This window comes from Oreochromis aureus, linkage group 13 (assembly GCF_013358895.1).
Source record: "Oreochromis aureus strain Israel breed Guangdong linkage group 13, ZZ_aureus, whole genome shotgun sequence".
Classification (NCBI taxonomy): Eukaryota; Metazoa; Chordata; class Actinopteri; order Cichliformes; family Cichlidae; genus Oreochromis; species Oreochromis aureus.
Genome location: NC_052954.1, coordinates 8,776,897 through 8,804,781, shown reverse-complemented (window position 1 = coordinate 8,804,781; position 27,885 = coordinate 8,776,897). Strand labels below are relative to the sequence as shown.

Sequence of the window (27,885 nt, the reverse complement as noted above, 5' to 3'; positions counted from 1 at the left end):
TCAGCTTTGAAGATGCGCCCCGATCGCGTCAGATAACAATGAAAAGGGCCCGGGACGTCGCCTGCACGCTGAGCCTGTTTCCTTAGCTCTGTCTCTGTGAAAGCTCTGCCTCTGTGTGTCTCAGAGCAACAGCCGCACTGACTGTATTCATTTTTTTTCCTTAGTGGGTCACTAGCTTGGATAAAGTCACTCAGCCGGTTTAGTTTATTCTTGAGCAGCTGGAGCATCAATCTTTGTTTTTTTTAAACTCACACAGGAAATAAAGGCAAAGCATTTAGGACCTTCTGGTTTTAATGAAGCCTTTAGTCATCAGACCCTGGATCACTGGTGGGATAACAGCTTAACTATCCATGACACACTGTGAAAGATCTATTGCCCAATTACCCAGTGGGCAATAGGTGGGCTCCTGTCTGCAGTGTATTACTGAACCATATATATCCTATTACTAGGATTTTTTTTTACTGGAAAATCCTAAATGGAGTAAAAAGTGAGATTTTTTTTCAGTTAAATGTAAAGCAGATGTATGAAGTATGAGCATCCTTAAAATTATGCCTCAACAGTTTTACATTCCACCACAGTCTCTTGCATGCTTAAAATCCCGCTGATTCCCCAACTCATATTAGAATTGCTTTGAATGGATGACATGTTTCCGATATCCCCAGACATCCATATGAGATGTCAGAGACAACAGCTGTAGGACACAGTTCATCACAAAGGATGCTCATAAATATCTGAATATTTGTGCCTAAAAAAGAGAATTAAAATGGAATTTCAGTGCCCTCCAGTTTGCAGGATAGCATACTTAAAACTGATTTGCCAATGAATGATTTTCTGCCAAAATTAATGGAGCACAAAACATGAAATATTTACTTTTTTAGGAGGCATTTCAGTGCTGTGTACAGTCATTTCATATTTATATGAAACACCTAGTTGGAGGGAAAACTGAGCTTTACTTTTACAGTCGTCTGGTTTCTGCACATTCATTTCACATATTAGCTAAAAATGGCTGAAATGACGGCTGTTATCAGTATGATTTACAGTATGTACAGTGGAGATAGGCAAGCTTGCTTGGTGAGTAATATAAAAATGTAAAAGCAGATTGTGGTCAGAAGGTTTACACCAGCTTAAAACTTAGTGTAGCCATCATAATAAAACTCCCCACACTATAAATGACATTTTAATCCTGTAAACTGCAGGAAGAGGGAAACCCAAGTACCAGCTCACATTCTCTGCCTGATACAACAGCACTCTAACCTGCCATACGGCCAATCTATCACGGATGTTGTCTGACAATAATGAGCTCTGGCAAGAGAAGGTTTATAAAATCTCATTTATTTGGCCATATTAAGCAAATCGTCATAGCACGTCACATTCCATCTCCACGCTGGGTTTCACCGAGCGCGAGAACAGACAGCAGACACAGGCTGAGCATCATTCCTCCAGTAACATTTTGCATGCCGACATCTCATTATGTTCCATCATTTGCTCGGTAATGGCAAGTTTTTGTCACGACTGTGAGCGTGTCTTTTTGTATTTCACCACGCGCTATTCTTAATGAATGCAATTACTACACATGGTGCTGTTTAAATGGGATTATTATATTTTAATTTATCAATCTAGTCATGTAATTCTTATTTCGAATCCTAATTGGTAAACAAATAGAAGCTATAGGCTTGTGACCAGCGAGAGGAAAAACAACATCAAGTGTTTTAGAAAGGTGTTCGCCCACCATGTGTCACAGGAATATCTTCAGTGCCCTTGGCATTGATTTTTCAGGTGTCTGGAAAGCTACTGGAGGGATGGAAAACCATTCCCCCCAAAACCATCCCCTCATTTGATGTTTTGGAGAATTCATCAGACTGCAATGTCCCCTCAATTAGGTTGAGATCTGCTGACTGTGAAGGAGCAGTGGATGGGCCCACTGCAATCCTGGATAAGAGAAATCTCATAATAGATAGAAAGGATTCTTTATACAAAAAAAATAAGGTGATCAATCAGAAACACATTTTTGGATCTGAAGCGAGCTTTCCTCTCTGGGGACAACTGGAGCCAAACTGTGCCACTTGATCTTGTACCACCTCTGTGTTGAAGAAATAAAAAAAAGAAGAAACGATCGTGCTTTATTTCATTTGAATGACTGACATGGCTGGATTCAAAGTTTGCAACCTATTTACCTCCACTACTTTCCTCTGCTGCAATTACTCAGGCTCTGCAGGTTTTGCTGTGTGGTGATATAATGAAACGCGGGCCTTTAATCATTTAGGAATATGCACCGTGTACGCACAATATCAGCTGAAATAATGGAGTCCTCAATAATCTCGCATTCACTTTACACTGTGACTGCCATTTGTGCACAATCACAGTGTTTAGTTCTCTCTTTCATTATGTTTTCACAGTTATTTCAGTCATGTTTGTGTACAACACCATATGAATTCCCTTCAGAACAGAACTTGGATCTCCCACAAGTTCCAAGGAACCGAGAACATTTTGAGGAACTGCTTTTCCAATGATATTAACAGGGTCTAAATTAAATGTCGTGTCAATCGAAACAGGAAAAAGTTCCCGCTCAGTGCTCACTGCTTTCCAGAGATTCTGAAACTTTTTGATGTCACTGGCATCACTGAGTGCTCAACTACAGCAGCATTTTCTTACTGTACCTGTTAAAAGATTGAAACTGTGGAGACCGCCTTTGTGGCATATTCACCGAGCTGAGATCAATAAAAATCATAATGAAGAGAATTTATGACCAAGTCCTGGCAGTTTGATTAACACTGCAGCCAGAGCAGTTCTGGTTACAATAAAAATCCCAAACAAGTGACACGACGACATCATTTACCTGAAAATGTTGTCTTTTTGTCTTATGGGCTGACAGGCATGTTAATTGCTGCTGAGCAGGAACTGTCTTTGAATCCAGCGTCCAGTTCTTATAACAACCACAACACATCGGTGTTTGCACTAAATGCTAACGTCAGCATTCCAACATGCTCACCATTACACTGCTGCTAGTGTTAAAGTTTGCAAGCCACATTTTACATTCAAAGTTTAATGTGTTGCTAAATTTTGAGTTACACGTAAACACAAAGTTTTATTAGTCTGCTCTAAACTAAAAGCAGAAATGTCAAGCATGCAACTAGAACCTGCCTGCCAGAGGCTCCACTGCAGTCCGAAGTATAGAAATTGCTGTGAAGTCATTAATGACTTCTTCTTTCTGCTTTTATTAAAATGCACTAGTATTCCTGGTGTGTTCATGCAGTGCTAGCATAACTCCGCTGTAGTAAAAATATATCAGAAAATGAAAAAGCAGTTTTATATCTAGAAAAATTATTTGAATCATAAAAGAACCACAAGTTACAAAAGCTTTTTTTTGACTTCATAGATCTGCTGTGATCTGTAAATTGTAATTAAAGCATGATGACAGCTTTACTGAGAGTGGAAAAGCTTTTTTAAAATAACGATTATGACGTGACAATTTTACTCATTGAAGATCAAATTATGCCGTATGTGCCCCGGGACTTAATAAGTGTGACATCCAGAGCTGAAGTATTAATGAAACAAACCTGTTGACCTCACGATGGCACTAAATTAAGAGTTAAGAATCGGTGAAGCTGTAACAGTGAGTTAGTTGTCGGGAGATTTAAGTGAAAACCAAACTACTGGTATGAGGAAACTAGTGAGAGGATTTTTAATGTTCTTCTGTATAAAACAAAAATATTTGCAGAAATAAAACCTTCACAAATGCTTCAATACTTCCAAAAGGTGCCAAAAAAGGTCATTTTGGAAGTTCCCCTTAATGCTCCTCACATATCAACTGATAGTTTGCTTAATGGTGCATATTCAAAATATTTTATAATTGATCATATTACTACACTGCTATATAAAGAACCTTTGGCTTTTCGTGTTTTAGGCCCTCGCACAGTAACTCACTTTTTTAACCCGACCTTGGTGTTGGACAAGCATTGTACAGCTGCCATTTTTAGTTCAGATATGCTTACATACAGGTTTTAACAGCTAAATTACATAAGAAGAATGTCAGTATTAGCTGAGGAAGAAAAAATGACCCACTACTCCTGTTGGTTTATAGGAAAAAAATGCTAACATGAAAATCAAGCATGTGGGAACAACAGCAGAACCTGTTCATACACAGAGCTGTGAGCTAAGTTCACCTCGGATTCTATATTACTGTTTGACAAACAGTGAATTAATATCAGAAAATATTTTCCAGTCTGGGACCAGGGAGTGTCTGTGCACTGTGGTCTGGGCATGGTGCCTCACTTTGGGCTCGTACATATCCAGGTGTTGACCTCTAACGCCGGGCTGTGAAAGCACGTCTCACTGGAAGGTGGCCTTAACCCTCCTCAGTGTGTCCTGGATCCTCCGTGTCTGGCGCTCACTCGACTGCTGGAAGTTGGCATCGCTGTTGGCGGCCAAGAGGTGGATGTCCGAGGTGGTGAACCGGGCGATACGGCGGCGAAGGTAGCCCTGCAGGTCCCGGTCTAGGCTGTAAGGGTACACGGCCTCTTGGAAGGCATGGACCTGACTCACAACCTTTGCTATGCTCCTACGACCAGTGACGGAAGTACGAGGATGAGCAGAACATGAAATGGGGAGACACAAAAAGTAACAGTCACACCATTATAAGAATACGTAGGCAGTGTTTTTTTTTCTTGTAAGCAGCATTCTTAGCTTTGCCTGTGACCTGGTTTAGAGAGCGGGGATAGCCCAGGGTCCACAGTAACCAGCTGTCTCTGCTAGACATGCTTGTGACCCCAGCATCTGGCTACACTGCGTCACCTCTCAGCATCTGGCCCGAAACCTTTTCTTCCAATCAAACGCCATCCCACAGGCGCCATCTGGTGCTAGCGCTACCCTCACCGACACCCCGAATTCAACAGCTGTGCCATTACCATCCAGCCGCCACGTGTTGTGACCTCAGCATCTGGTCAGCCATATTGGAACGAAGGAGAAGGACACAGGAAAATGCTTCCTGCTGGCTGACTTTGTCATGGATGGATTCACAGAATATGAGGCCTGAGCTCATTTTAAGTTAATGGCACTAACTATTCATACTTTAGGTTACTCCAGGGACAGGTAGCAAGCTAACTTTACTGGCTGTATGCATGTTTGAACAGCATCACTCCTTTAACTCTGACATTAGTGCAAATTCCAGCATGCAGTATGATGACAGAGGTGTTTTTCACGCACTTTATGATTCCCAGTGATATTTTTGTGGGGATCTTGATGATGAGGAGGATTATGTGCATGTAGGACTTTGGCTGCTTGTCATCACTTTGATTCCACGTTTCAACAAATATTCGACCGGCACAACTTGCCGTTTGTTACTGGCAGTCATTAGTTAGCAGTCCTCATGATGACTGCTCAGAATGTGTTGGCATGTGTGTTTTTCTAATGTGTGTACACATAATTAGCCATGCTTGCTGTTATATTCCTCCATATTAGCGTCTATGAAATGAGACAGAAGGAACTCCACTTGAGTCTAATGTGGCATGAATTTATCCTTATTTAAGTTAATTAATGCAGCGTTTTATCATCAGTAGTAACAAAAGCATACTTTCACTTAATGTGTTTTGCCAAGTGTTACCTCACCACTATTTTAACTTTTACCTTCGCCAAGGTGCTCATGTTATTTGGCAGCTTCTGTGAGCGTGTTTCATTCTGTCTCTAAACACAACAGCTCAACAAGTTTTGAATGACTTCTGATAAAACTTTATAGGGGTGTAAAGTGAGGTCACCAAGATCTTCAAGGTCAACTTAGTGATTTACACTAACCCCTAACCCTATTGGTCGAAGATTGACAGAAAGTCCTATAACTTATAAACTATAATTTTTACAACTCTGGTGTTTATTGTCATCATATAGAAAGTATTGCATAAAGATTTAAGATATCGTGTTTGACCTCTGACCTCTCCTTCAAGGTCAGTAGACTGAGAAAGTCAAAGTGATAGAAATGCTATGCAGAGCTGTTTTACTGCCATTGTTTGTAACACAACACATAGACAAGTAGGGAATGATATATGTTGGGATTCTACATATCACATGACTTCGGACCTCAGCAGTTTTCTTCCAGGTTAAATAAGGTCAAACTTTAATAACATGTCTTTTATCTTTAAATTGCACTTAAATTTTTTCTGTCTTTGTTTGCATTGCAAAATTTAGGAAATTACACTGACATATGGGGAGTTTGCATCCAAATATCTCACATCTGACTCTTTACATTTACCTTTCTTTCAAGTTGACCCCAAAACATGTCCAAAACATCTTTAAAGAAAGTACCTGTCAAGAGAACCTGAATGTGCTGCCTACTTAGTTAGAAATATACTTTCGCGTAATATTATATAATCAGCTCAGGTTACCTACAGAAGTAGAGTGTGTGTGGGGGGGAGGGGGGCATTCAGTGGTCATGCCTCACACCCAGCACTGTTTTTATTATTTAAGATAAAAATCCAAAGGTGAGCAGGTTAGCAAGATAGTACCATAAACACTATACCATAAATACGGCGTCAGGTCACACGGTCACCGATCGTGACATCAGACACAGTGTACCTCAGTTTGGTCCATTTGTAAGCCCCGGTGGTGAGAGTGAAAGCTCCGATCTCCAGCTGCTGCACGTGCATAGCCAGGATGTGGGCTGAGGGCAGCGTGGGCTTCTTTGTTGTATGTTCACCTCCCATAAGACACAGATCATCACTCTTCAGAAAAACCTGATTAGGAAGCAATACATCCACACAGTGAATAAATACGCTCTTACTGGCAGAGAAAATTAAGTCAAAGATACTTGATGGAGTCCAGTGCAGAGGTGATAGCGAGAGCCTCGGAAGATTAAAAAAAAAAAAACAGTCAACCCTTTGGACATTTCATAGTCGATGAGCCACGTTATTTATCTTACAAACTATTACAGCTAAAGAGAAGTCGGTAAGTGTTTCATTTTGTGTAATGTGTCAGGTTTTTTTTTTTTTTGAGGGAAACTTGGAGAAGGAGAACCAGCTGTAAGCACACAACACCCCGGAAAGTAGCTCGAAGCTGTTTTTCTATTGATTTGTTTGCCCTGCAGCCCAGTTTCACAATATGTGGCCATCCTAGCCTTCAGTTACAAACACCATCCGTGTGTGCTCATGCTCAAACACACACACACACACACACCTGCACGGCTCGTAGCTCCTCCAGGATCTCACACACCTTGGACGACAGATGTTTCCAAGCCTGTTGGCAAAGGCAACAGTAGTTTTATTAATCATTACCAAAACAGCAGCTTCCATATAGCAACACTCAGTGAACGTCACCTCCCTGCAGATGAATATATGGAAATTTCTTCTATTTTCCCCAACTCTGGTTTTTTTTTGTTGTTTTTTTTAATCACTGCTTTTCAGGGTGGGGGGCACAATCCTCCTCGCTGTGTTTGTTCTTCCTACATCTTATTTGAATAGATTAATAAGAATTTTTTTATTTGTGAAACTAATTAAACGCCATCCAAACCCTCTCGCAGTAGAGGGAAACATTTAGCTTGAGGGGCAGCGAGTTATTGCACAAACTTGTGTGAGGAGGAAAGCATCGCCACGGAGCCTTACCGGTAATTGCCTGACAATCACGTTCTCCAGACCTCCGAGGACCTGCATGGCCGTGGCAAAGTTCCTCGATTCGTAGCAGTGCTTTCCTATCCACAGATACTTGGTCAGCAAAGCTACTTGTTTCTGCAGGAGAGGAGAGATTGCAAGAGAAACAAAAATAAACAAAACAAAAAAAAGGCAGACAAAGCAAAATGCTAAAATCACGCAGCTGCATTAATACACACGTACACTGGCAATATATGAAAAATGTTACATGTCAAAGTGCTTTGTGGATTCTGTTTTTTTATCTATTACTCATCTGCTTTCTTGAAAAAGATATTGGTGTGAGAATGATTTAACGTGTGTGGAACGTGTTCATCTGAGAGCTGAAGCTCCTTTAGGAGGACAGCTTAAATCAGTAGAAGTGAATCCACATTTATCCAGGAGCTGCTTTTTAGGGAAGGAATGAAAGCTGTTGTGCTGTCATAGAAATCATAAGCAACACAAATAACTGAAAGCATGAGGTAAATCTGAGGTGAGGAAGTGCAAAGATAGTTTAAGTGCTTTTTAAATAGTCAGAGTATTTTTCATAACGGAGTGAAAAACGTTCCAAAGTGCAGGGATAAGTCCTGAAACAGCTGAACATCTAGTGTGTTCTCTAGATGTTTTCTCAGTTTTTTGTTAGACACAGAAAAAAAGCTTATTAAACAGTTAAATAAAAAAGCTACTTTCAGCCTGTGACTGACACCAGAGTTCACATCAAGTGAGAAATCAAAGCCCGCGCTGTGACAGCGATGACTCCCTTTTATTCCCACCTGACCCCGTTACTATCATGAGTTATGGGTCCTCTCACCTTGACAGAGTCGCAGATGACTATTTCAGCAGAGATCCAGTTAGTGACACTATCAGCGTACGTGAGCAGCCGCTGAAGGTAGCTGTCTGAAGCTGGCCCCTCACGTGCAAGCCCACTGCTCCCCTCTGCTGGTGGAATATGCTGTGACACATTTCTGTTAGGAGAGTGTGAGACGTAGGAAAATCTTCACTGGATTTTATGGCTCTAAAAAAGAGCCCAACAAAAGTCCAAGAACATCTTTAGATTTTCAAATGTTGTAATTTCCCAGGGAAGCTGTGATGGTACTTCCACTTGTGGAAAATATTATACTTCGCTTATCTGGCATTCACCTGGACCTTTCATGTTTTTCTAGATGTCACCTGAAGAGTCGTCCCACCCACACACTACGAGACATAACTGCCTGAGAAGCACAATTTACATTTGATATACAGTGAAGCCCACGATTATTCATAGCTCCTCTTTGTTTGTGTCTTTTGTGAAGCAGTAACAGCGTTTTTCTGACAAATTTAAACTCACTAAAGTCTAAAATCTTGATTTTCTTTTAACTCTGTTCGACTATAAAAGCAGAAGAAGTCACCTGCATACCATTCAGTCAAAGGTTAGCTGTGATGAACACTCAGGTCAAGCGTTGTGAAAGCCCACAGAAATGATTGCTACAGGTGGGTTTAGAGCTGTGATTTAAACTGTTTTACAGAGTCTAGTTCAGGGATGTCAAACTCATTTTGCATGGTGGGCAACATACTGCCCACTGTGATATTAAGTGGGCCACACTAGTGAAACTCCTATTTCTGTCAGTGTAAAAACATTTAACTAACCAGGTTTTTTATGTCACAAATGTGTAATTGCAGAAAAAGTCCTTTTAGCTCATTGCTCAAAGTGTGTTGTATTTATAAAACATGAAGAATTAGTTAATTCGCAGAAAATAATTCTTGCTGTGGATGGACAGTAAAACAAAAATTCCATAGCAGATATGAAAAACAGGAAGTTTTTTGTCATTTAATCTTTTATTTACCCATTTTCCTAAAGCAAAAGGAAAAGCTGTAGAAATGTGGGTGGAAGCAGACTGAAGGTGAGACACTACTGTGGGCAGTAAAGTATTGTCCAAGGTGGATCCAAAGACCTTTGACACTGGAGGATGTCAAAGGTCTTTGGACCTTTGACATCCTCAAAGGTCAACTCATTGGCTCATTCTGGAAAATGAGCCAATGAAGATTAGGCAGTTTAGTTTGAGCTCAGTATCACAACTAAACTGTCTTTAACCTGCCAACTCCCTCGTCCAAAGTCTGTGTGCTTCACACACTTTCACACTCTGATGAACTCATCAGAAGCAAGTTGGGGTTCAGTTTCTTGCCCAAGATTACAAAAGCCAGTTATCGAACTACCAACCGTCCGACGAGTAGAGCAGACCTAGGTGTTCATGGAAACTACAGTAGTAAAATCATCAGTACAGTTATATAGACATATGATCATTTTAGTATTAAGTCATCTGGACTTCATGTACTGTGCAAACAGGTGTTTGTATATGGAACACATATTCTGTATAAAGACTGGAAGAAAGAGCAGAGAAAGAAATGAAGTGAATCTGTGAGTGGGGACGCTGAACAGTTTTTCTATACAGGTCACTGAATGTTTGATGGGGTATGAAAATGATGTTAATCATACACTGCGACCTTCACAGGAAACACTTCTCAGCATAATTGAGCAGCTGTGGGTGATTCTGCATAAACATTCAAATGCTCTCCACCTAAAAATCCTTTCATAATAGAGGGCCAGAGACCTCTGATCGTTTGCCAAGGTGCTGTGAAAGCTATTTCAGAGGCTTTCAGAGGCTCTCTAATGCAGGCTTTATAGCTTTTGTACTCACTTATTCGGGGTCGAGACTTTGTCCCTGACTCCTTGTATTCTGGAGTTGAGGAAATGAACTGGATGGCATCCTTGGAACATTTCCTGCATTACAAGAGTTACAAATACAAGATGCAACATGACAAGCTGGTGCATTCTTAGTGACGCGGCTCCCTCTAGTGGCTTGAAATGATAACAACATTAGGTGGTGTACCAGTCACATAAATGGTGCACTACCTGCTGCAGGAGGGTGAGCTGTTGGGCTATGTGCTGTGCACTGTACTCATTTTGGCTGAAGGGCAGTCGTTCTTCATTGTGCAAGCAAGCGCTGGAGAGCTCATCCATCAGGGAGCGGTGACAAGGCATGGGCAGAGCCGCAGCAATGGAGAAGGCCTTCTCTTTAGACATAGATGCAGAGGGCTCCACCACTCGCGAGATCCTCCACTGAAAAGTTCACACAGAGGCTTAGAAATCTAGGAAGCCATGTTTAGGGCAATAAAGACTTCTGGTAGACTTCTTGTTAAGGGATCTGATCTTATTGGAAAATAAATCAAGATGAAATTTGGCTCAACAACAAGAATGTAAATATTGACCTTTTTCCCAAGATCCTCAGTAGATGAATGCAAACACCCAGAGTCATCGACTTCATCAAAGCTGATTAGGCTCCCTGTCAGATGGCTTGCTGCACTCATACTCAGCGGGCTGTGAAGACCAACAAGCAGGGCTTCCCCTTGGCTGTCTACAGGAATCACCTGTGGATGCATTTAATGGGGAATATTTGAACATTGTTTTCTTTTTCATTCAAAGGAATGGCGCTGTACACAACGTGTACATATTTGGCTACCTCAGTATTAAGGAACTTTTCTAACACGTCCACGAGGCTGGAGTTAGGCGCAAAGTCCACTGTTCTGCAGTCTGTTATCCAGAAGTGAAGCAAGTGCAAACTCCGATGGAAGACCTTTTCACTGTCTCCGGTCAAATCCGGTCCCTCCCTGGAATGGGAGAAGAGATAAAGCCCACATTAACGTGTTTCACACCATGTGCCACATTTTGAATAGTCATTTACTGGAAAAATTGAGACTGCACACCGCTCAGAGCTGTTCCTCTGTTGTCCTGAGCTGCTGGTTGTACTTTACCTTACAGCACAGATGAATTTATTCATTATGAACTGCAGTAGCTGCTCAGGAGTGCAGAAGAAACGATACGTATACAGGAACTGCTGGATGTAGCCCTCCACAGCAGCATTTCTGTGATTAAAACAATCATAGAGACACTGAATAGAAATCAGCACATGAGGCATTATTAGAAACATGATATATAGAACAGATACATAATATACAGGAAGGAATATAAAAACATTTGAAAACCGTCCAGACCTGGCAAATATAACATAGAAGAGGTGAAGTTGAAGGAGCTCTGAAGCAACTTCCCGCTATGTGTGAGTTACCCTACATGTCCTACATCTGGATCTTTTCCCACACAGATGTGTAAATTTCACAAAGCATTTCTGGGGAGAGATGCTTCCGAGGTGCCCTGAGCTACTTTAACGACTCCTTTCAACGTGAGGGAGCAGTGACGTCACTAAAATCACAACATTGTCAGTGGTGGTGGGTCTCATGTGAGCCGCCAAACAAATGGGAATTTATAAAGATCTCCTGTGTTTAGCTGAACCTGCACTTTGACTTTAAGGCAAATTAAAAGCTACTAGTCTGTGAGCCAATTGTTGAGGACAAAAAATGCCTTTAAATTAAAGTGTTCTTCAGCTTGAGCCAGAGGAAGTTAAACAATACATTGATCATGACCTTTTTTCCTGACTGTTGGTGCCATTTTCTACAGCAACAGATCTGAGCACAGACACTAAAACATTTAGATTCATCAGGAAGATTTTGTTGACCCCGTATGACGCATTATTAGAAAAGCTGTGACTGTGATGAAAACCTACCAGTCCCTGTTGGCAAAATGGAAAGAAGACGGACTGTCTGCTTTGCTTGATGTGTAAATTTATCTGAAAAATAGCTAATCTCTATGTTTTTCATTTTTCCTCCTTTTTTGTTTTGTTTTGTTTTGTTTTGTTTTGTTTTTGTGTGTAAAATTGTAAAGACCCCAAAAAAAAAGCATAATTGCAAAAAAGATTGAGAAATTATGACATCATGGAATTATGTTTTTGATGATGATGATGTTTTTGAAGAATTTAACCTTGAATTTAGGGCTAGATCCCTTCAAAAAGTCTCAGCCTCTAGGAGAGCTCCTACGGGGAAAACAGTTCGACGTAGGGAGGATGATGTTTTACAGCCTTAAAGGTTTCTTAAGCACAGGAGAAGACAGCAGAAAGACAAAGAGGTGGAAGAAATACTCCAAATGCTATTTGACTGAGGTAAGAAGCTGTTGTAGATCTTATAGCCGCTCATTTAAATGATCATCACAACAATCAGACAACTGGTAACTCGAAAAATGCAGAATTGACAACATGAAATGCTACTTCAATCAGGACCAGCAGTCAGAAGGACAGTTAGATTTCCATGTCCAGCAACTCATATTCCATCCAAGATTTACCACTTGGATTACCCAAAATGGATAAATAATTTTAAAATAAATAAACAAATAAACTATTCTTACAGCACCTACCAAAAACCAGGATGAGCAAACAAACAGAAAGATAAAGGTGAAACCAAATGAGGTAGGGGGGAAACTGTCGGTGCAAGGAAATTAAAAGCACAACAACAAAAACTGAAAATTAATTTGTGAACAGAAAAAGTAAAATAATTAAAATAATTAATAATGATGGCTAGCATGACAACTTGGAAGGAACTTGAAGTGCAGGTTAAGAAAAAAATGTTTAAAAAATGCGTCAGTAAGAAGGATTTAAAAGATGAGAAGGAGCTCTTCAATCTGATCTCCTCAGATAGACCGCTTCAAAGCGTGCATGCCCTGATAGAAAAAGCCCCATCGCTCTCGGCCCTCAGCTGAGACCGCGGGACGACCAGAAGAGTTTCGGCTGAGAACCTCGGGTTACGAGCAAACGGTGTCAGGAGAGCTGAAACACAGTTTGGTGCAAGCCTAGAAAGGGTCTTAAAATTCTCAGAAAAAATCCCCAAATCAATTAACCAATAACCAATGAAGCAAAGCTAAAATAGAGGGAAGTCTGGCTTCTGAGTTTTTGGACAAGCTGTAGCTTGTGTAGCCTTTATTGGCTCAAACAAACATATAATAAATTATGATAATATCACCTAGAGGTAATAAAAGGGGATCACCTGAGCCGTCAGCTGAGGGCTGGACGTGAGATCAGCTGATTACTGTGGAATGTGACTTCACAGCCAACCAGAATGCAAACCAGAGAAAAACTGCACTGACAATTTCAACCAATTGCACCTTTTGATCAAATGTTTCATACCTAGTTCAAATTTTTAAGCCCTCAAAGTTTAGTGAGTATGCTCCCTATTACACAGTTTACTATAGAAGTGTAGTATGCTGACATCCTTACATTTAGTCAGCACTGCAGTGAAAAAATACCCTGCGAATAAAATACCCGCTGTAATAAAGGTCTTATTTTAGAAAAGAGACATCAGTAAAACATCAAATATTCCTGTTCTTTTTCCTGTTGTAAGTAAATTCATTCTTTTGACTCTGTAAAATCCCTTTGTTGGACACATCAAAAGCAAACGGAAGGTTAAATAACTGAGCCTATGACCTGGATCACAGCTTGACTAGAGCTAAAACTTGACTAGAAAAAAAAGAAAGAAAGAAAATCGACCCTTAATCAAATGTACCTGGCGTAGAGGTAAGCCATGAGGCCCAGAGGAGATCCAGCCTGCAGAGTGCTCTTCCCTTTGGTGGTACCAAAACTCAGGACTGAAGGGTCCTCTGTGGACTCGAGGTCCAACGACTCGAGTCCACAGACAGCCAAAGAGGGCAGCAACGAAAGCTCCAAACCCCACTGGTCCACACTGAGAATCTGTGGAAATGAAAGAAATTCTATCAAGCTTACAAGAACTGGGTTGTTAAGTATGAAGCATAAAATTTTTGGGTAAGCTTCTCTACCTCGAGGTATTTCTTCACACAATCCAAGAAGGCTACTTTGGACCTGAGTTCCTCGAGCTGTGACTTGAGTTTAAAGAGCATTGGCTTGCTCTCAGGACCTTTGGAATACAATAAAGGTACAATACACACACACAGTCTTTACACCCAGTATCAGAAACACAGCATTTTGCCATTTTCATACTCCTGCGGCGATTTAAAACGAGCACCCAACCTTTGTTTTTCCTCTCTTGTTGAATCAACTTCTGGTAGAAATTTCTTGTTTTCTTTAGATTCCTTGTTTCAATTACCAGCTGCTGCTGCAGTTCCTGTTCAAAGGAAATCACACAGAATCATACAAAGGCCCTAAAACTGCACCACATGCCTTTTGCTGAAAGAAGCCGTCGGGCGTTTAGAGTGTGTATGGGGCAGTGTTTTTTTTTTTTTGTCCTCTCTTCACCGTGGCAACAGAAAGGAACAGCCCTTTTGAAGTGAACTGAGTAAGAAGTCGCAGCATCGCAGCTCTTAAGGTACGTTTTATTAGCTTTCACGCAAACCTTCAGAAGGAGCAGCGGTGCCATCAAAGCGCTCAAACACAAGGACGATTCATTAATATTCTTTTGCAAATGATAATAAATTTCTCTGCTGAGGGCTAAGTTCAACATATTAATATTCAGATCCAGTTTGGAGAGAATAATATGCCAATTATCCTAAAGTCCCCCACATGTTCTCGTCCTATTTACCCCAAAGCCTGACCGTGCCCCACTTCATTACTGATAGGAAAATAAGTCCCGCGCTTAATCAAAAAGCTCGACCAGGTGAGGAGCTGAATGAAACCGAGAAGCACTCGATTTCAACCTCAAGCAGCACAACTAAAATGATTTAAACTTTAACTTCAGAGGATATTTTGATGGACTTAACTTATCTTGGCTCAGGGCACAGAAGACTGTATTTATTTGTTTTTTCAAATGCCTTAAGTAAGCGATAAAACATTTGCATTTACATGAATTTATAGAATAATCCATTGAAATAGCATAATATTTAATACATACACATTTAATGTAAGCGGCATGAAAACTGATAAATAAATTATGGCGTCTCCCGTTCGTTCAAACGCTCAGGGTTAAGGTCACGGATGATTCAGAGGCTGTGGCCATCGTAGCTTTACCCACCTGTGCTTTCACGTCCAGACATGGCGATCCTGTGTGCTGTCCCAGATTTCCTGCATACTGGATCACATCGGGACTAAAGCACTCTTCGCTGAAGAAGGCCAAGGCCCAGTCCGGGCTCGAACTGAGGCCCAGACCCTCTGCTCTGAAACCGGGGGAGAGAAGCCGCTCTGACGCCACAGAGTCGCTGTCCTCCATGTCCTCGGAGCAGTCTGGGCTCATCTGCTCGTCGTGGGCTCCTGTAAGCCTTTCCTCTCTCTCTGATAGAACCTCAGCTTCAGAGGGGCTTTCATCGCTGCCCCCCACTGAATGACCTCTTCCTTCCATGACCCCCGAGTCTGAACTGTCAGCGTTCACGCCTGGAACTGTAAATAAAGACAGAAGAGAGAGAGAGAGAGGGATTGGATCACATGGAGAGCATAAAAAAGACAAACTGGATTTGTGAAGTAAACAGAGAGACGGGAGAGAGGGAGAGATCCAAGGGTGGTGCTGAGGGTGTTTGTTGCTAACCCTCTCGTGGCTGCACAATGCACTTACTGTTTAACAGATGCCCTTAAAGCAATTCACAGTTCAGTCACTATCCTTTTTTTTTTAAATTCAAGTATCTGTTCAGAGCCTGTCTGTAATCAAGACAGCCCATGTCTAACATACTTCAATAATGACAAAAACAGACCCAAGTGTGTGTTTGTGTGAAAGTCACTGACCGGGAATGAGTTTCAGAGAAAAGGGAGAAGAAAAAAAAAGTCTTTGCAAGTTTGCTAGCATGCCTTGGACCCTTCTGAATGAGCCGCAAACTTAAGAACAGCATCCAACAGCCGGCAATGGCCCTCATGACTGCAGTCAGCAGCCAAGGCGATAGAAATATACCAAAACATCACAGAGAGGGCGGAGTTTGATATCTAAAAACAGGACAGAATCTGCATGAATATCAAATCTCTTCATCTACTTAGTTAAGAGAAAGAGAAAAAAAAAAAAAAGTACTGCGCTTGTTGTACTGTGTTACAATGCAGCAGTTGCAAATAGTACTTAGTTACAAGTTTATTTAATTGTACTTGAGCAAGTAACATTTCCTGTAAGCAGCAGTAATGTCTCTTAATCCCTAATCTATTTATGGGAGCAGGTTTGTAACTTAAACAATCCCATCTTCCTCACGTGTCATTTTTTAAATCGGATTATATGTTGAATTTAAATGTATCTCATTTAAATTGAGTCTGCGGGCTCAAACAGGTGATGCTCAGAGCCTGAGAGGGAGCACTTTTATTTGACTTGTTCATCCAAGTCAGCCTAAGCATTTCAGAAGCGGATCCAAAATATAACCGACCGTGAGAACTCTCCAATAAAAAAGAGATAGAGGTCAGCAACCAAATCTTTCTCCTACCTTCACTGATGCAGTGCTGATTTTGCTCTGAACTCAATCTGACATCCTCGAGTACAGTCCTATTTTCTGCATGACAGGACTGGGCCTTGGTTTCTTCCCAAAACTCCCCAGCAACAGGACTGGATGGGCGGAAGTTTCCATTCAGATCGAGACAGCTGCTCAGGCAAACTTCTCTCTTCACTCTCCTGACAGCGGCTATCGAGGGTGGGGTAACAGTTGCCCTTTTCACAGCCTTTGATGGAGGCTGATCATTAGAGCTGCTACACGGGGCACAGAAAACACACAGCATGTTCAAAGCAAATAACAATTAGCACTAATTAGAGGAATATTGCCAATGACATGCATTCAAGTAAGCAGGTAATAGGCAATTCAGAGAAAACACACATGGTGATGATAATAACTGAAACAGTCAACAATGCAAAACAGATACAGCACTCAACTTCACAAGGGATTTGCTACTTTAATCAATAACACACTAGAATGCTGGCTCCAATGGAAAACTCGCACAGAACGAAACAAGGCAGCCACTGAACATCTTGGAGCTTATCAGTAACATTATGCACTTGGAAATTACACCAACTGAGCCGCACAATTATTACTGTGCCAAAACAGTCCACTCCAGTCCTTGTCAGGGTTAGAATGAAGCGTGTCTTCATCAAGTCCCTCAATCCCTTCAGAGAAACTGAAGCAGTGGAGGAACAGTGGAGAAACTCTTCACAGCTGAGCCCTGTGAACGAGCCCACAGCCAGAGGAAAAACATGTCTATCTCCCTGCAAAGCTGTGTCGTCTCTCTACCAGAGCAGATTAAAGGGTCTGTCATATTGCCCTGAGCACAAGCATGAGCAACGCCTGGATGAAAAGACGTCTGAGAGAAGTGACAGGCTCGCCTCCGTGCTCGTCTCTATCTTATGTTTAAATATATGCATGCATTCATCCATACAGTTAAGTCTACCCGATGCCCAAGGCTAATTGTCAGTATATCAGTAACAATGCAGAAAGAGCTTTAAATGTGTTGACATAGCACTTGTACTGAAAAACTTACAGCATAGCTATTACCATAGGAGCCGCTAATGTGGTTGGTTTTTAATGTTGGCTTTGAATGTGAAAGCGTGCAGAGGAGAAGATGTCATGGTTAATCAGCACTGCATCCCATAACTTATTCCAACATCTTTGTACTCTGCACCGTTGCACATGTAAATAAGCTACCTCCCTTCTCCTGCCACATGGCTTTATCTTAATTAGAAATCTAACTGTCTATTATAAATCAATTAATGGGGTCTGTATTTTGCCAGTTATTTCCATAATGGTCCTAATTTAAAACTTTGGAAAACATGCCTATAAGAGTTTACCAGAGGCCAAGGTGATGTCTTCAAATTAAACTACATTAAAAAAAATCATGATATGCAATATTATCTGTATTCGAGCTAGTTTGTAGCATATATGAATATCCATGAATAATCTGCAAGTTAACATTCAGAAACCATGTTTGTTCATATTACACTAGTCACATGATCTCAAGGTGACTTTTTTTTATTTCTAAGCAACATCAATTTATAATACAGCTACACTGTGCTGTTATTAGATATGTTTTACTTTAAATCATTTAAAAGTTAATATTAGTTGATTTATGCCTCACTTCATTAACTTGCACAACAGGCGCTGCCTTTACGAGAAAAAACAAGCAAACACAAACCCCCAACAAAAACCACTGTTTAAAAAGAGAGAGAAACAATGCTTACAGTGTGGAAGTGCTGCAGTTCACCAAGCAATGCAATACGCCCAGTAAGTCATCTTCCCAGTAGAGATCAGTGAATCTCTCCTTCACGATGCTGGCAAACGCCTGGTATTGGAGGTCCCTCAAAGAGAAGATGAACTCCCCTCGGAAAATGAAAAGCAGATTTTCAAATGAATACGTCTGAAAAAGAAAATCGGTGCAATAAAAATGCAAACTGGCATTAATGGAACATTACAATTTTAGACTTCGGGGCATCTATTCCTTATAACACTGAAGTCTACCCTATATGGGCAAAAGTAGTGGGCCACCTCCACATTACAACTACAGGAACTGTAGCCATAGAAACCTATGTCATGAAGTTCCTGGCACACAGTTTTTGTGTTGATGGTAATGCCAGAGGAGGTCTAGAACTCTAAAGTTATTAAGTTAGCGTAGCGTTTTTATGCACTATTCCCCTCAGCAATTGGCGACGCCCTGCTCTGTAACTTTATGTGGTGCTTTCTGGCTGACTTGCTGTTCCACTTTGCAATAATAATTGTAATAGTGACATCCTATAACAGCAGAATTCAGTGTACTCTTTAGAACAACTAATTCTTTCATAGATGTAAGTATAGGCCGACTGCATGGCTACATGCTTGATTTTTACATAACTGTGGCAAAAAGCCCCTGAATTCAAATATGTGGCCCAATACTTCTGTCCAAATATTGTATCTAGTATTCCCAGAATACAGGCAACTAAAGGAAGCAGCAGTGTTACATGTTTGCCAAGTAAATGTAGGAACATTGTACACTGTGTGATCACAAAGTCCAAAAGCAAAACAAAACATGCATGCTTCCAGTCGCACTCCCAACTCAATGAAGCACTTTGGGACTGGAATGCTGTGTTGGCGTGGAACAAACTTGCATCTGGTCTCTGGGTTATAGTTTGACTTACTCAAAGTGATCAGAAGGGGACTTCCATAGAGTGTAGAAGTAATGCCAATCCTGGGAAAAGTCCCAGTGTGCACAAAGAGAAAACTCTGAAGAAGAGATCTGCCAAATTTAAATCAGTTGAGGTTTTTATTTTATTATGAGTGGACTACCAAAGAATGAATTTTACCCTGTCAAATTAAGCTGGGTGTTGTTTGACTGTTAATTAGCTGTTAATAAAGCACTGTATATATTCTTCTATTATTTATTGATATAATTCAACTGCTAATGTTATGATTATGATTGCATTAGTCTTACAAAGTTTGCACATATGGTGGAGAAGCCGGACCGTGTGCTATTATATTTTTGCATTTATCAGTCTAAAAAGACTGATAAAAGGAAATTAGCTACTTCAGTGTTTCTCCCTGCTGTATAATCCTTACTTTTACAATCTGTTTTGAATTGACTGTAATATCCACGGATAGGGATGAGTGTGGAGACCTGGGTTCTGTAGAGAAATTGATCACAGTAGTCCAATTCACTGGAATTGTTTGTCTGCTTGCCTATCAATCCCGATTATCATTTCCAATTGCACTTGAGCTACAATCAGTCTGCAGTGTGGATCTAGACATGACTTTTTTTTATTGCTTACCATTAGCATGCTGTCTATACAGGGGCTTGCAAAGAGCTGAACTGAAGTTGCATTAGCAGCATAATGCACATATAAATAAAGAGGATGTATGTTATATCACAAGACGGCTGATAGAGTTGTTTCACTAACTCATCTAAACAAGGCATTTTCTAAAGGGTATAGCAAAGGTGGCAGTTTGTCATGAAACAACAATGGCAATCTCCACATTTTGACTGTTTTTTCTCTTTTTGACTTTAATTGCGAAATTTCGACATAGTGTTCTTATATTGTCTGTTCTTCTTCTTCTTGTATATTGTTTTCTTTACTTTCACACCTTTGTGATATTGCTTCCAAATTTCAGTGTGCAAGCAACTGTACATTGACAATAAAAAAGTTCTAAGTTCTATTCTCAAAATGATTAACAATGATTAATATTTTTTTTCTTAATGTGGCCCTAATACTCAGTCATAACCAGACCCTGAACTTCAACAGGTAACAAACCAAAGAAAGAAACATAAAAGTAATGTAACGAGTAGTAAAACGACTTTCCCCTGGGAGTAATTACGTAACGTAGTGTGTTACTTTTAAGAAAAATGTTCTGTGTAATATGTTCAAAACGTTAGGCTACTTTTTTGGAATAATGATCCCAACACTGATCACAGCAAATAGGAGAAATACCTCTAACATGCAAAAATAATTTACCACAGAGTATGCAATTAATGTGCAAGAAAGTAATGTCTCTGATATGCTACTTAGAGATGGTTGTGACTCTCAAAGCGGAGCCAATGAGAACTCAACATGAATCGATAAGGAATCAAACCAAAAAGTAATATAAATTATGGAATCGGAATCCTTTAAATTCTTATGAAATCCAGTGCCTACCCACAGATATAAATATAACTATCTATAGATACATACCCATGGCAATGTCCTCATGCCCATTGTCCAAATATCCATCAAGGGAAAACTCCCCCTTCAACAGATCGATCACCTCCTTTAAGGCAGGGTGGACGTTTGGGGAGCTGGATGTTCGAGCAGACTGCTTCTCACCTTGTGTTCTTGGATTTGTTTGGACCTTGTATGCTCCAAGCACACTGTGCTCCAGGCAGGAGTCGGAAATGACTGAGCTCCCACTAAAATGTGATGATGGTGGTTCATACTCCTGTGGTCCAGGCCTAACAGGCACATTCAGACAGTCAGTAAACGAGCCATCAGTGCTCTCTGGAACTGTGATTAGCCCCTGCAAAGGCTGAGGGACCAAGGAAAGATTTATATCCAACCCGAGGACAGACTCGGGAGCCTTGACCTGCACAGGCACTAGAGAAAGATGCCCTGTTGCGGGGTCCTGCCGAAAGAGGTAATTATTGAAAATACCACAACCATTGAGGTTAGTGGATAATGGCAGAGAAACAGAGACTTCAAGATAAGATATATCAGGGAGAGCAGAAGGGGAGTCGACCGGCATCTTGCTGCTAGAAGTTGTAAAAGATGTAGTTTTAACTGTCTCCTGAGTACGGAGATTGGGTTCAGTTTGTGGAGGAAGTTGGTACTCAGAGGGTGGAGTGAAATCGAGGCTGCTTTTCACAATTTGATCCCTGCCTTTGGTGAATCCATCCACAGTCCTGTAAAATAGACAGTCAATCAAATCATTTCTCATAGGTATTAGGTGCATAACATTTATTGTAAATGTTTTTTGTGTTGACTTTTCAATGGATTATAGCTATATCCTTTACCAAACCGCCTCAGCATTCATGGAAAATATTTTCATTCACTGGCTTACCAAGATTTAGAGAAGTGAAATGTTACCATTTGTTTACATATTTTTATATATGTGCCTGTAAGACACTAAAACCAACAGAAAATTATATGTTTGTTTAATACATAGAGCAATGTGTTGACTGACTGCATGCTATTGCTGTCTTGTCACCATCTTATATCGCAACAATATTGCTTTAAAGATGGCAACGGCCTGCAAGTGGTCACAGACCAGGTCCCCATCTTAAAAAAAAAAACAAAACAATTCAAAGACAACAAGAGTGTAAATTCAACCATTAACATGGCTGCAATAACTTTGGCTACACTACAGTCTCCAGGCTCTGTTTTCCTCAGTGTGACTCTAGCAGAAGTTATCATGGACAAATCAGAGAAGGCTTGTCTCAGACCTGATGAAGACTTTTCTGCAACTATTTTATATCATTTTAAAAAATATTTTTATATTTCTAATCAACAGAGTGCCTCAGGAATTTTTCTGCTTTTATGTGATGCAAGCTCCCAAAACCAGAGCTGGTGTGTCAAGTGATCAACAAGTGACTTTTGTTTTCATTGCCAGATCATTTACAAACATTTTTATGACCATGACAATGACACTAAGTAACTATACATAATAAGAATTTTAAACATGTAAAGGTCAATGTGAACTTACAGATTGTGGTTTTGACATTTTGGTTCATACTATCAAAATTATTTGATTGCTTTAAAAAGTGTTTGCTAGTAGAGCCCAATTTTAGGCCTTTATCTTTAAAGAGAACCACACTAGCTGTTTTCTTCTGATTTTAGCCTTTGTGCTAAGCTAGGCTAACCAGCCTCCCATCCAACTCTCAGGAAAAAAAGCAAATTAGTGTATTTACAGAAATGGTTCTGAAACCGTTGTTTTACAAATAGATTGATCATTGTTGTTTAATATAATGTAAAGCAATAATATCACTTTTGTATTCCTACCCTTCAGTGTCATTTGAAAAATGCTGGTCCCCCCCCTCTAAACCTCCTTCACTGGTCAGGATGATGGGGGTGAAGTGTGTGGCGGTGGAAGTGAAGGCCTCTGGGAGCTGGAGTTCCTGATTGACTGGATAGCTGTGGGGAACAGGGCCAGGCACAGGAGCCAGTCGGCTCTCAGTGGCCATGGGGACAAAGCCTACACACAGTTACCACAGTGCCATTTACAATATCAGTGATATTGTCTCATGCAATGTACAAAATACCATTAGCTTTAATTCTGATTCAAATTAATGAGACCAAATACATTTTTATTGGTTTGTTTCAGAGGGGAGCTTCCTAATATTTCATACACTTAGTATATGTAAAATATTCTACATTTTTAAAGTAAAATGTATTGCATGAGGGTCATCCCTACTTAAGTAAAGCTGCCCTACCACTGTTGTTTTCAGCAGACTCTTCACATGAATCTTGGCACGTTTCAGTTGTTGTCAAATCTTCTGCGTCTGAGAATTTTGAGGCTGACTGAAAAGAAAATATAATATGTTCACGACAACCAGAACTGACTATTCAGTGAGACAAAACACAACCGACACTGACCACAAGAAGCTGACACCGAGATTACTAATACACAGGTACAATGGCATTAATATATGTGTGGTGAAAAAAGGTTTACCGGGTGAACTCTGCTGATGAGGTTGCTCCAGACAGTCTCAGCATTTGTCCCCTGGCTTGATAAGTAGTCACGACAGCTCTGGAACAGATCCACATGAGAGTAAGTCTGATAGCAATACAAGGCACTTCACACACAGATATGGATAATGTCAGAACTAATTCCCTCCTGAAATAGCTCAAGGGTTTTAAAAAAACAAAACACGCAGCAACCTTTTTAAAATGATTGACAGGGTAACAGTAACAGTAAATTATGGTATTTGTCACAGAGCTCTTTGTTGACATAATGACAAGGGGAAAAAAAGAGATTACACTAAGCAAAGATGCTTCTCTTTGAAGTTGTGATATCTGCACAGTGATAAACAAAATCAAAATGGGCTTTATTTATAGAAAACTTTGCATAGAAGAAAGTGTAATGCAAAGTGCATTTTATAATAAATGACTGGAAAATGATTAAAAAAAGTGTCATTAGAATACACAAATCAGTGATAGAATAGAAAGTCTATGATGAATAAAAGTATAAAAAAATGGGCAGGGATTTTTTTTAGTGTGAAAGCCTAAATAATTATTGCACCATATATGGCTTTGATGCTCATGTTAGCATATCTTTATATTTATTTGGAAGGGACATCCACATTGATTAACACAATCAATGTACATTTTAGCAAGCAATGTTTACCATGTTCACTTCATAGTTTAGCATTCTAACATAAGTTAGAAATAAATGTATGATAACTGATAGTTACATTTTTGCTTGTATTTGCTTTGTATTTGGTGTTTGAATAACTCTTTTAACATTTTACATTAACATGTCGTTAGTACTGAAGAGAGAGCTGAGTGTAAAAGCAAAGCTCTCAATTTACTGGTCCATCTACATCCCTACCCTCACCTATGATGAGCTGTGGGTAGTGACCGAAAGAACAAGATCACGGAGACAAGCAGCAGAAACAAGCTTTCTCTGAAGGGTGGCTGACCTCTCCCTTAGAGATAGGGTGAGGAGTGCAGCCATCTGGGAGAGGCTCAGAGTAGAGCTGCTGCTCCTCCACATCGAAAGGAGCCAGTTGAGGTAGTTTGGGCATCTGACAAGGATGCTTCCTGGGCGCCTCCTGGGTGAGGTCTTCCCGGCATGTCCCACTGGGAGGAGGCCTCGGGGCAGACCCAGGACAGGCTGGAGAGATTATATCTCCCTGGGAACGCCTTGGTGTTTCCCTGGACAAGCTGTAGGAGGTGGCTGGGGAGAGGGAGGTCTGGGCTTCTCTGCTTAGGCTGCTGCCCTTGCTACCCGGCACCGGATAAGCGGAAGAAGATGAAAGGATGGATGGATAGTACTGAGTGCATGGTGGCATACAGTATCAAATGGGTGCTGCTAATCAGCTGCATTTATTAAACTGATTATAAATAAGTGTGACCACTTCTGTAAAAGGAGAAGTTTTGTCAGTTTGCTGGTCTGAATCATTGTAATGTGTGATGACACAATGCCCTGGAGGAAAGCAGGGCTGAACTGCTTGACCCTTTTTTGTTTTTCATTTTCATTACTGACACTTGATTGTCCAATCAAATGTCAGATCTCTTAATGCAACCAGCCTTTCACTATAGATGGAACATGGCAGCACGGCTGAAAGTTTTTGCTAGAACAGAATAGCTGTAAAAGAAAATAACAAGGTGTTGCAATGCTGCAGTCAAAGTTGAGACCTCAGCCTGATTGAAATGCTGTGGTGGCACCTTAAGAGAGCTGTGCTGAATGAATGGCTTCAAACCTCAATAAAATCAAACCCTCTATAAAATAAAGCAGAAAGACAAGTGGGCCAAAATTCCTCCACAATGACATGAGAATGTCATGAAGTCTTTTATGAAACAAAGACTCCAGGTTCTGATAAACTTAGTTCTACAAGCTGTTGAATCATTTGGTTTGGTAGTTTTTCCACATACTGCTTCTACAATTTACATTTGTTGCTGGTTATCTGTTTTATTTTACTAACTTTAAGTCCTGGTAAGGATCAGATCTTTTTTTATTATGTCCTGATAAATAAAACATTAGAATTTAAAGATGGGATACATTGTTTTTTTTACCATGACTTTATATCTGACCATAAAACTCAAAACCCGACAAACCTCTTTAGCAGTTTAGCATGTTAACATATGCCAATTAGTACTGAAGCCACAGTTGCATAGTCTGACATTTTTTATTTGCTCATAAGTGGAAATATTCAATGCCCTAAGCTTCACAAAAGCCTCCAAGTCTTCTAGAGACTACAGGGGCCAGAAATACGGAAAACAAAATTTGTGCTACAGCAAAAGTCAGGAGGAAACCATGATATCAATGGAATCATGCTGCTGCTGTGGCTCTTTGCTATCAAAAATCAAAAACTCTGTAGTATTGTTCTGAAATCTTCAGTAGTGCTCTTAAACTAACAACAGTAAAGACTTCCCGTGGCCTCTAAAATGGCACGGGAAGTGTACCGCATTTTAAACGCTTAAAAAAAAGTAATTAACTCTCTAACTTCTATTCTATAAATATAAGCATTCCCCCCTTCCATGTGAAAGATAACTGCAGGCTTCTGTTTAACATGTCAGCGTGTTTGTTCTAAATTTAAGTTTTACAACCCAGTTTTCATTTGTAACAAAAAAAGCAGAAATACTGAAATCAAATTGTCATGTTGTATTTTTACAATAACTTTCTGATGACAAAAATATCACTAGCTGGAGACATTCTTGTCAGAAATTTCAGGAATTCGAAAAGCACTGTGATAGTTAATTTGAAGCTAATGTAGTAAAGGACTGTGATGCCTTTGTATTTGTTCAAAGAAGAAAACAGAGTAACAGCCAGCTAGTGATAAAGAGTTTTCTTGTCTGGCAGCGTCAGGCATAGAGCCCCACAGATAATTTGCTTTGACAACCACATAAAGACTTTCAGTAGAGAAAAACTAGCAACTCAAAGTGTTAGATTAAGGTGACAGTACATGTTTTTTTTAACAATAATAACAGGTTATGATACTTTTTTAGCCATGTCGATGGTAGGTCGCTCGATAGGCGTCCTCTTAGCCATCTCCAGGAGCAGTCTCTTTAATTTCCGAGGCATCGCCAGTTTTTGATTAGGCGATAAATTGAACTTGGCTGTGGCCCAGAGAATAGCAGCAACCCCATACACGCAAACCTGAGCAAAGAAAGACAAGAACAAAAAGAAGGGGGGTGGGGGTTAATTTGAAATAAATTATTTAAAACTTCGCTTTAAAAATTAATGAAAGCAGTTCTGACAGACCGACCTTCTCTGTTACAATTCCATGCTCTTGATATTCAGGAGCAAGATAAAATTCATCTCTAGATCCTGCAAAGAACGCTTACAGTTAGTTCCTAAAGTCAACATATACTCATACACGTTGGATAAGAGCGCATTTTCAGTGAGTATTTTGAAAGTATACAACTAGAGATTGCAAACCCCTCCCCCCAAAAACATTAAAAAACCCAACAGCAGATGACTAAGAAGTACCTACCTATGTTTTTAGGTTTCAAAAAAAGCACCTCTCCCTTGCAGCCCACATGCACCGTGTCCAGGCATAAATAGGCTAACAGAAAAGAGAGAAATCAGCTTCACACAAGAATTGTGAGCTAGAACCGTGTAACATAATTTGCATAATATTTCTAGTTAGTTTTTTCTCTCTGTTTTGGGACTTTCTACCAGTCTATTGTAAGCGCTAGCTCTAAAATGAAGAGCAAACTGCTGTTGCAGGGATAGTTTCTTTCTGGTTTTGTGAATACAGTGGGTAAAATCACCTGGAAAGTCAATGTAGCTCTGCAGTGAGGTTAGGCCGGTGTAACACAGGGCCCACAGCTCATTAACTGTCAGCCTCCGTCCACAACGAGCAAGCAACTCTCTTAGAGAGATCCACTGGAAAGAAAACAAGAACAAACCAATCTTAAAAAGGGAATGTGTTACAGATTAAAGAGTTTCAGATGCTCCCTCAGAAGGCCTAATTAACTCTAACTGAAGCAATTCCAATCTATTTTTTTAATGCTTCTATTGCTGCTGAGTACCTATGTGATTACTCTGTCACTTGACTCTAATTTTATGGTTCTGCAGGTGTGAGGAATGTGTGGGTGAGCTTTTCATCTGACTAAGCTGTTTCAAACAGGGTTAATTATTTGCAAAAATCTGAAATCAGGTAACAGTTTTACATTACTGTGTTTCTCTCCACTTTTTTTTTTAGAAGGTGTGAAGTACTCGGGACTAATTTTATTCCCTAATAATCTTAGCAATCTCCTCCTTGGCTAGCTGCACGGTGAAAGCTCAACAATCTTAAATCATCATCATCATCATCATCCACTGAAGCATTTTTCACCAAAGCTTTTCAGCCATCTCAACTTGCTGAGCAAAGATCTTCTGCTGACATAGGTCATACAATGCAGTTAA

The 27,885-nt window shown here is 40.3% G+C and overlaps 1 protein-coding gene across 2 annotated transcripts in view; it reads right to left on the bottom strand.

Moving 5' to 3' along the window:
- Positions 1–1,320: 1,320 nt before the first annotated feature.
- The window catches only part of LOC116309657 (kinase non-catalytic C-lobe domain-containing protein 1), a 43,196-nt gene continuing 16,631 nt past the window's right edge, over positions 1,321–27,885 (bottom strand). The window contains exons 8-31 of one of the 2 annotated variants that reach the window (XM_039622154.1): positions 27,249–27,363; positions 26,969–27,040; positions 26,741–26,802; positions 26,473–26,631; positions 23,482–23,559; positions 23,243–23,330; positions 22,812–23,004; positions 21,012–21,715; positions 18,558–18,696; positions 16,819–17,078; positions 15,444–15,805; positions 14,507–14,600; positions 14,296–14,393; positions 14,025–14,209; positions 11,394–11,504; positions 11,102–11,249; positions 10,851–11,009; positions 10,495–10,701; positions 10,280–10,362; positions 8,416–8,569; positions 7,584–7,706; positions 7,159–7,218; positions 6,562–6,719; positions 1,321–4,558 (exon numbers count right to left, since the gene is read on the bottom strand). In XM_039622154.1, coding sequence (XP_039478088.1) covers positions 4,330–4,558; positions 6,562–6,719; positions 7,159–7,218; positions 7,584–7,706; positions 8,416–8,569; positions 10,280–10,362; positions 10,495–10,701; positions 10,851–11,009; positions 11,102–11,249; positions 11,394–11,504; positions 14,025–14,209; positions 14,296–14,393; positions 14,507–14,600; positions 15,444–15,805; positions 16,819–17,078; positions 18,558–18,696; positions 21,012–21,715; positions 22,812–23,004; positions 23,243–23,330; positions 23,482–23,559; positions 26,473–26,631; positions 26,741–26,802; positions 26,969–27,040; positions 27,249–27,363 — 4,041 coding nt within the window. In that variant the 3' untranslated portion in view covers positions 1,321–4,329. The remainder of the gene's footprint in view (positions 4,559–6,561; positions 6,720–7,158; positions 7,219–7,583; positions 7,707–8,415; positions 8,570–10,279; positions 10,363–10,494; positions 10,702–10,850; positions 11,010–11,101; positions 11,250–11,393; positions 11,505–14,024; positions 14,210–14,295; positions 14,394–14,506; positions 14,601–15,443; positions 15,806–16,818; positions 17,079–18,557; positions 18,697–21,011; positions 21,716–22,811; positions 23,005–23,242; positions 23,331–23,481; positions 23,560–26,472; positions 26,632–26,740; positions 26,803–26,968; positions 27,041–27,248; positions 27,364–27,885) is intronic. The other variant, XM_039622155.1, reaches the window with a different exon arrangement.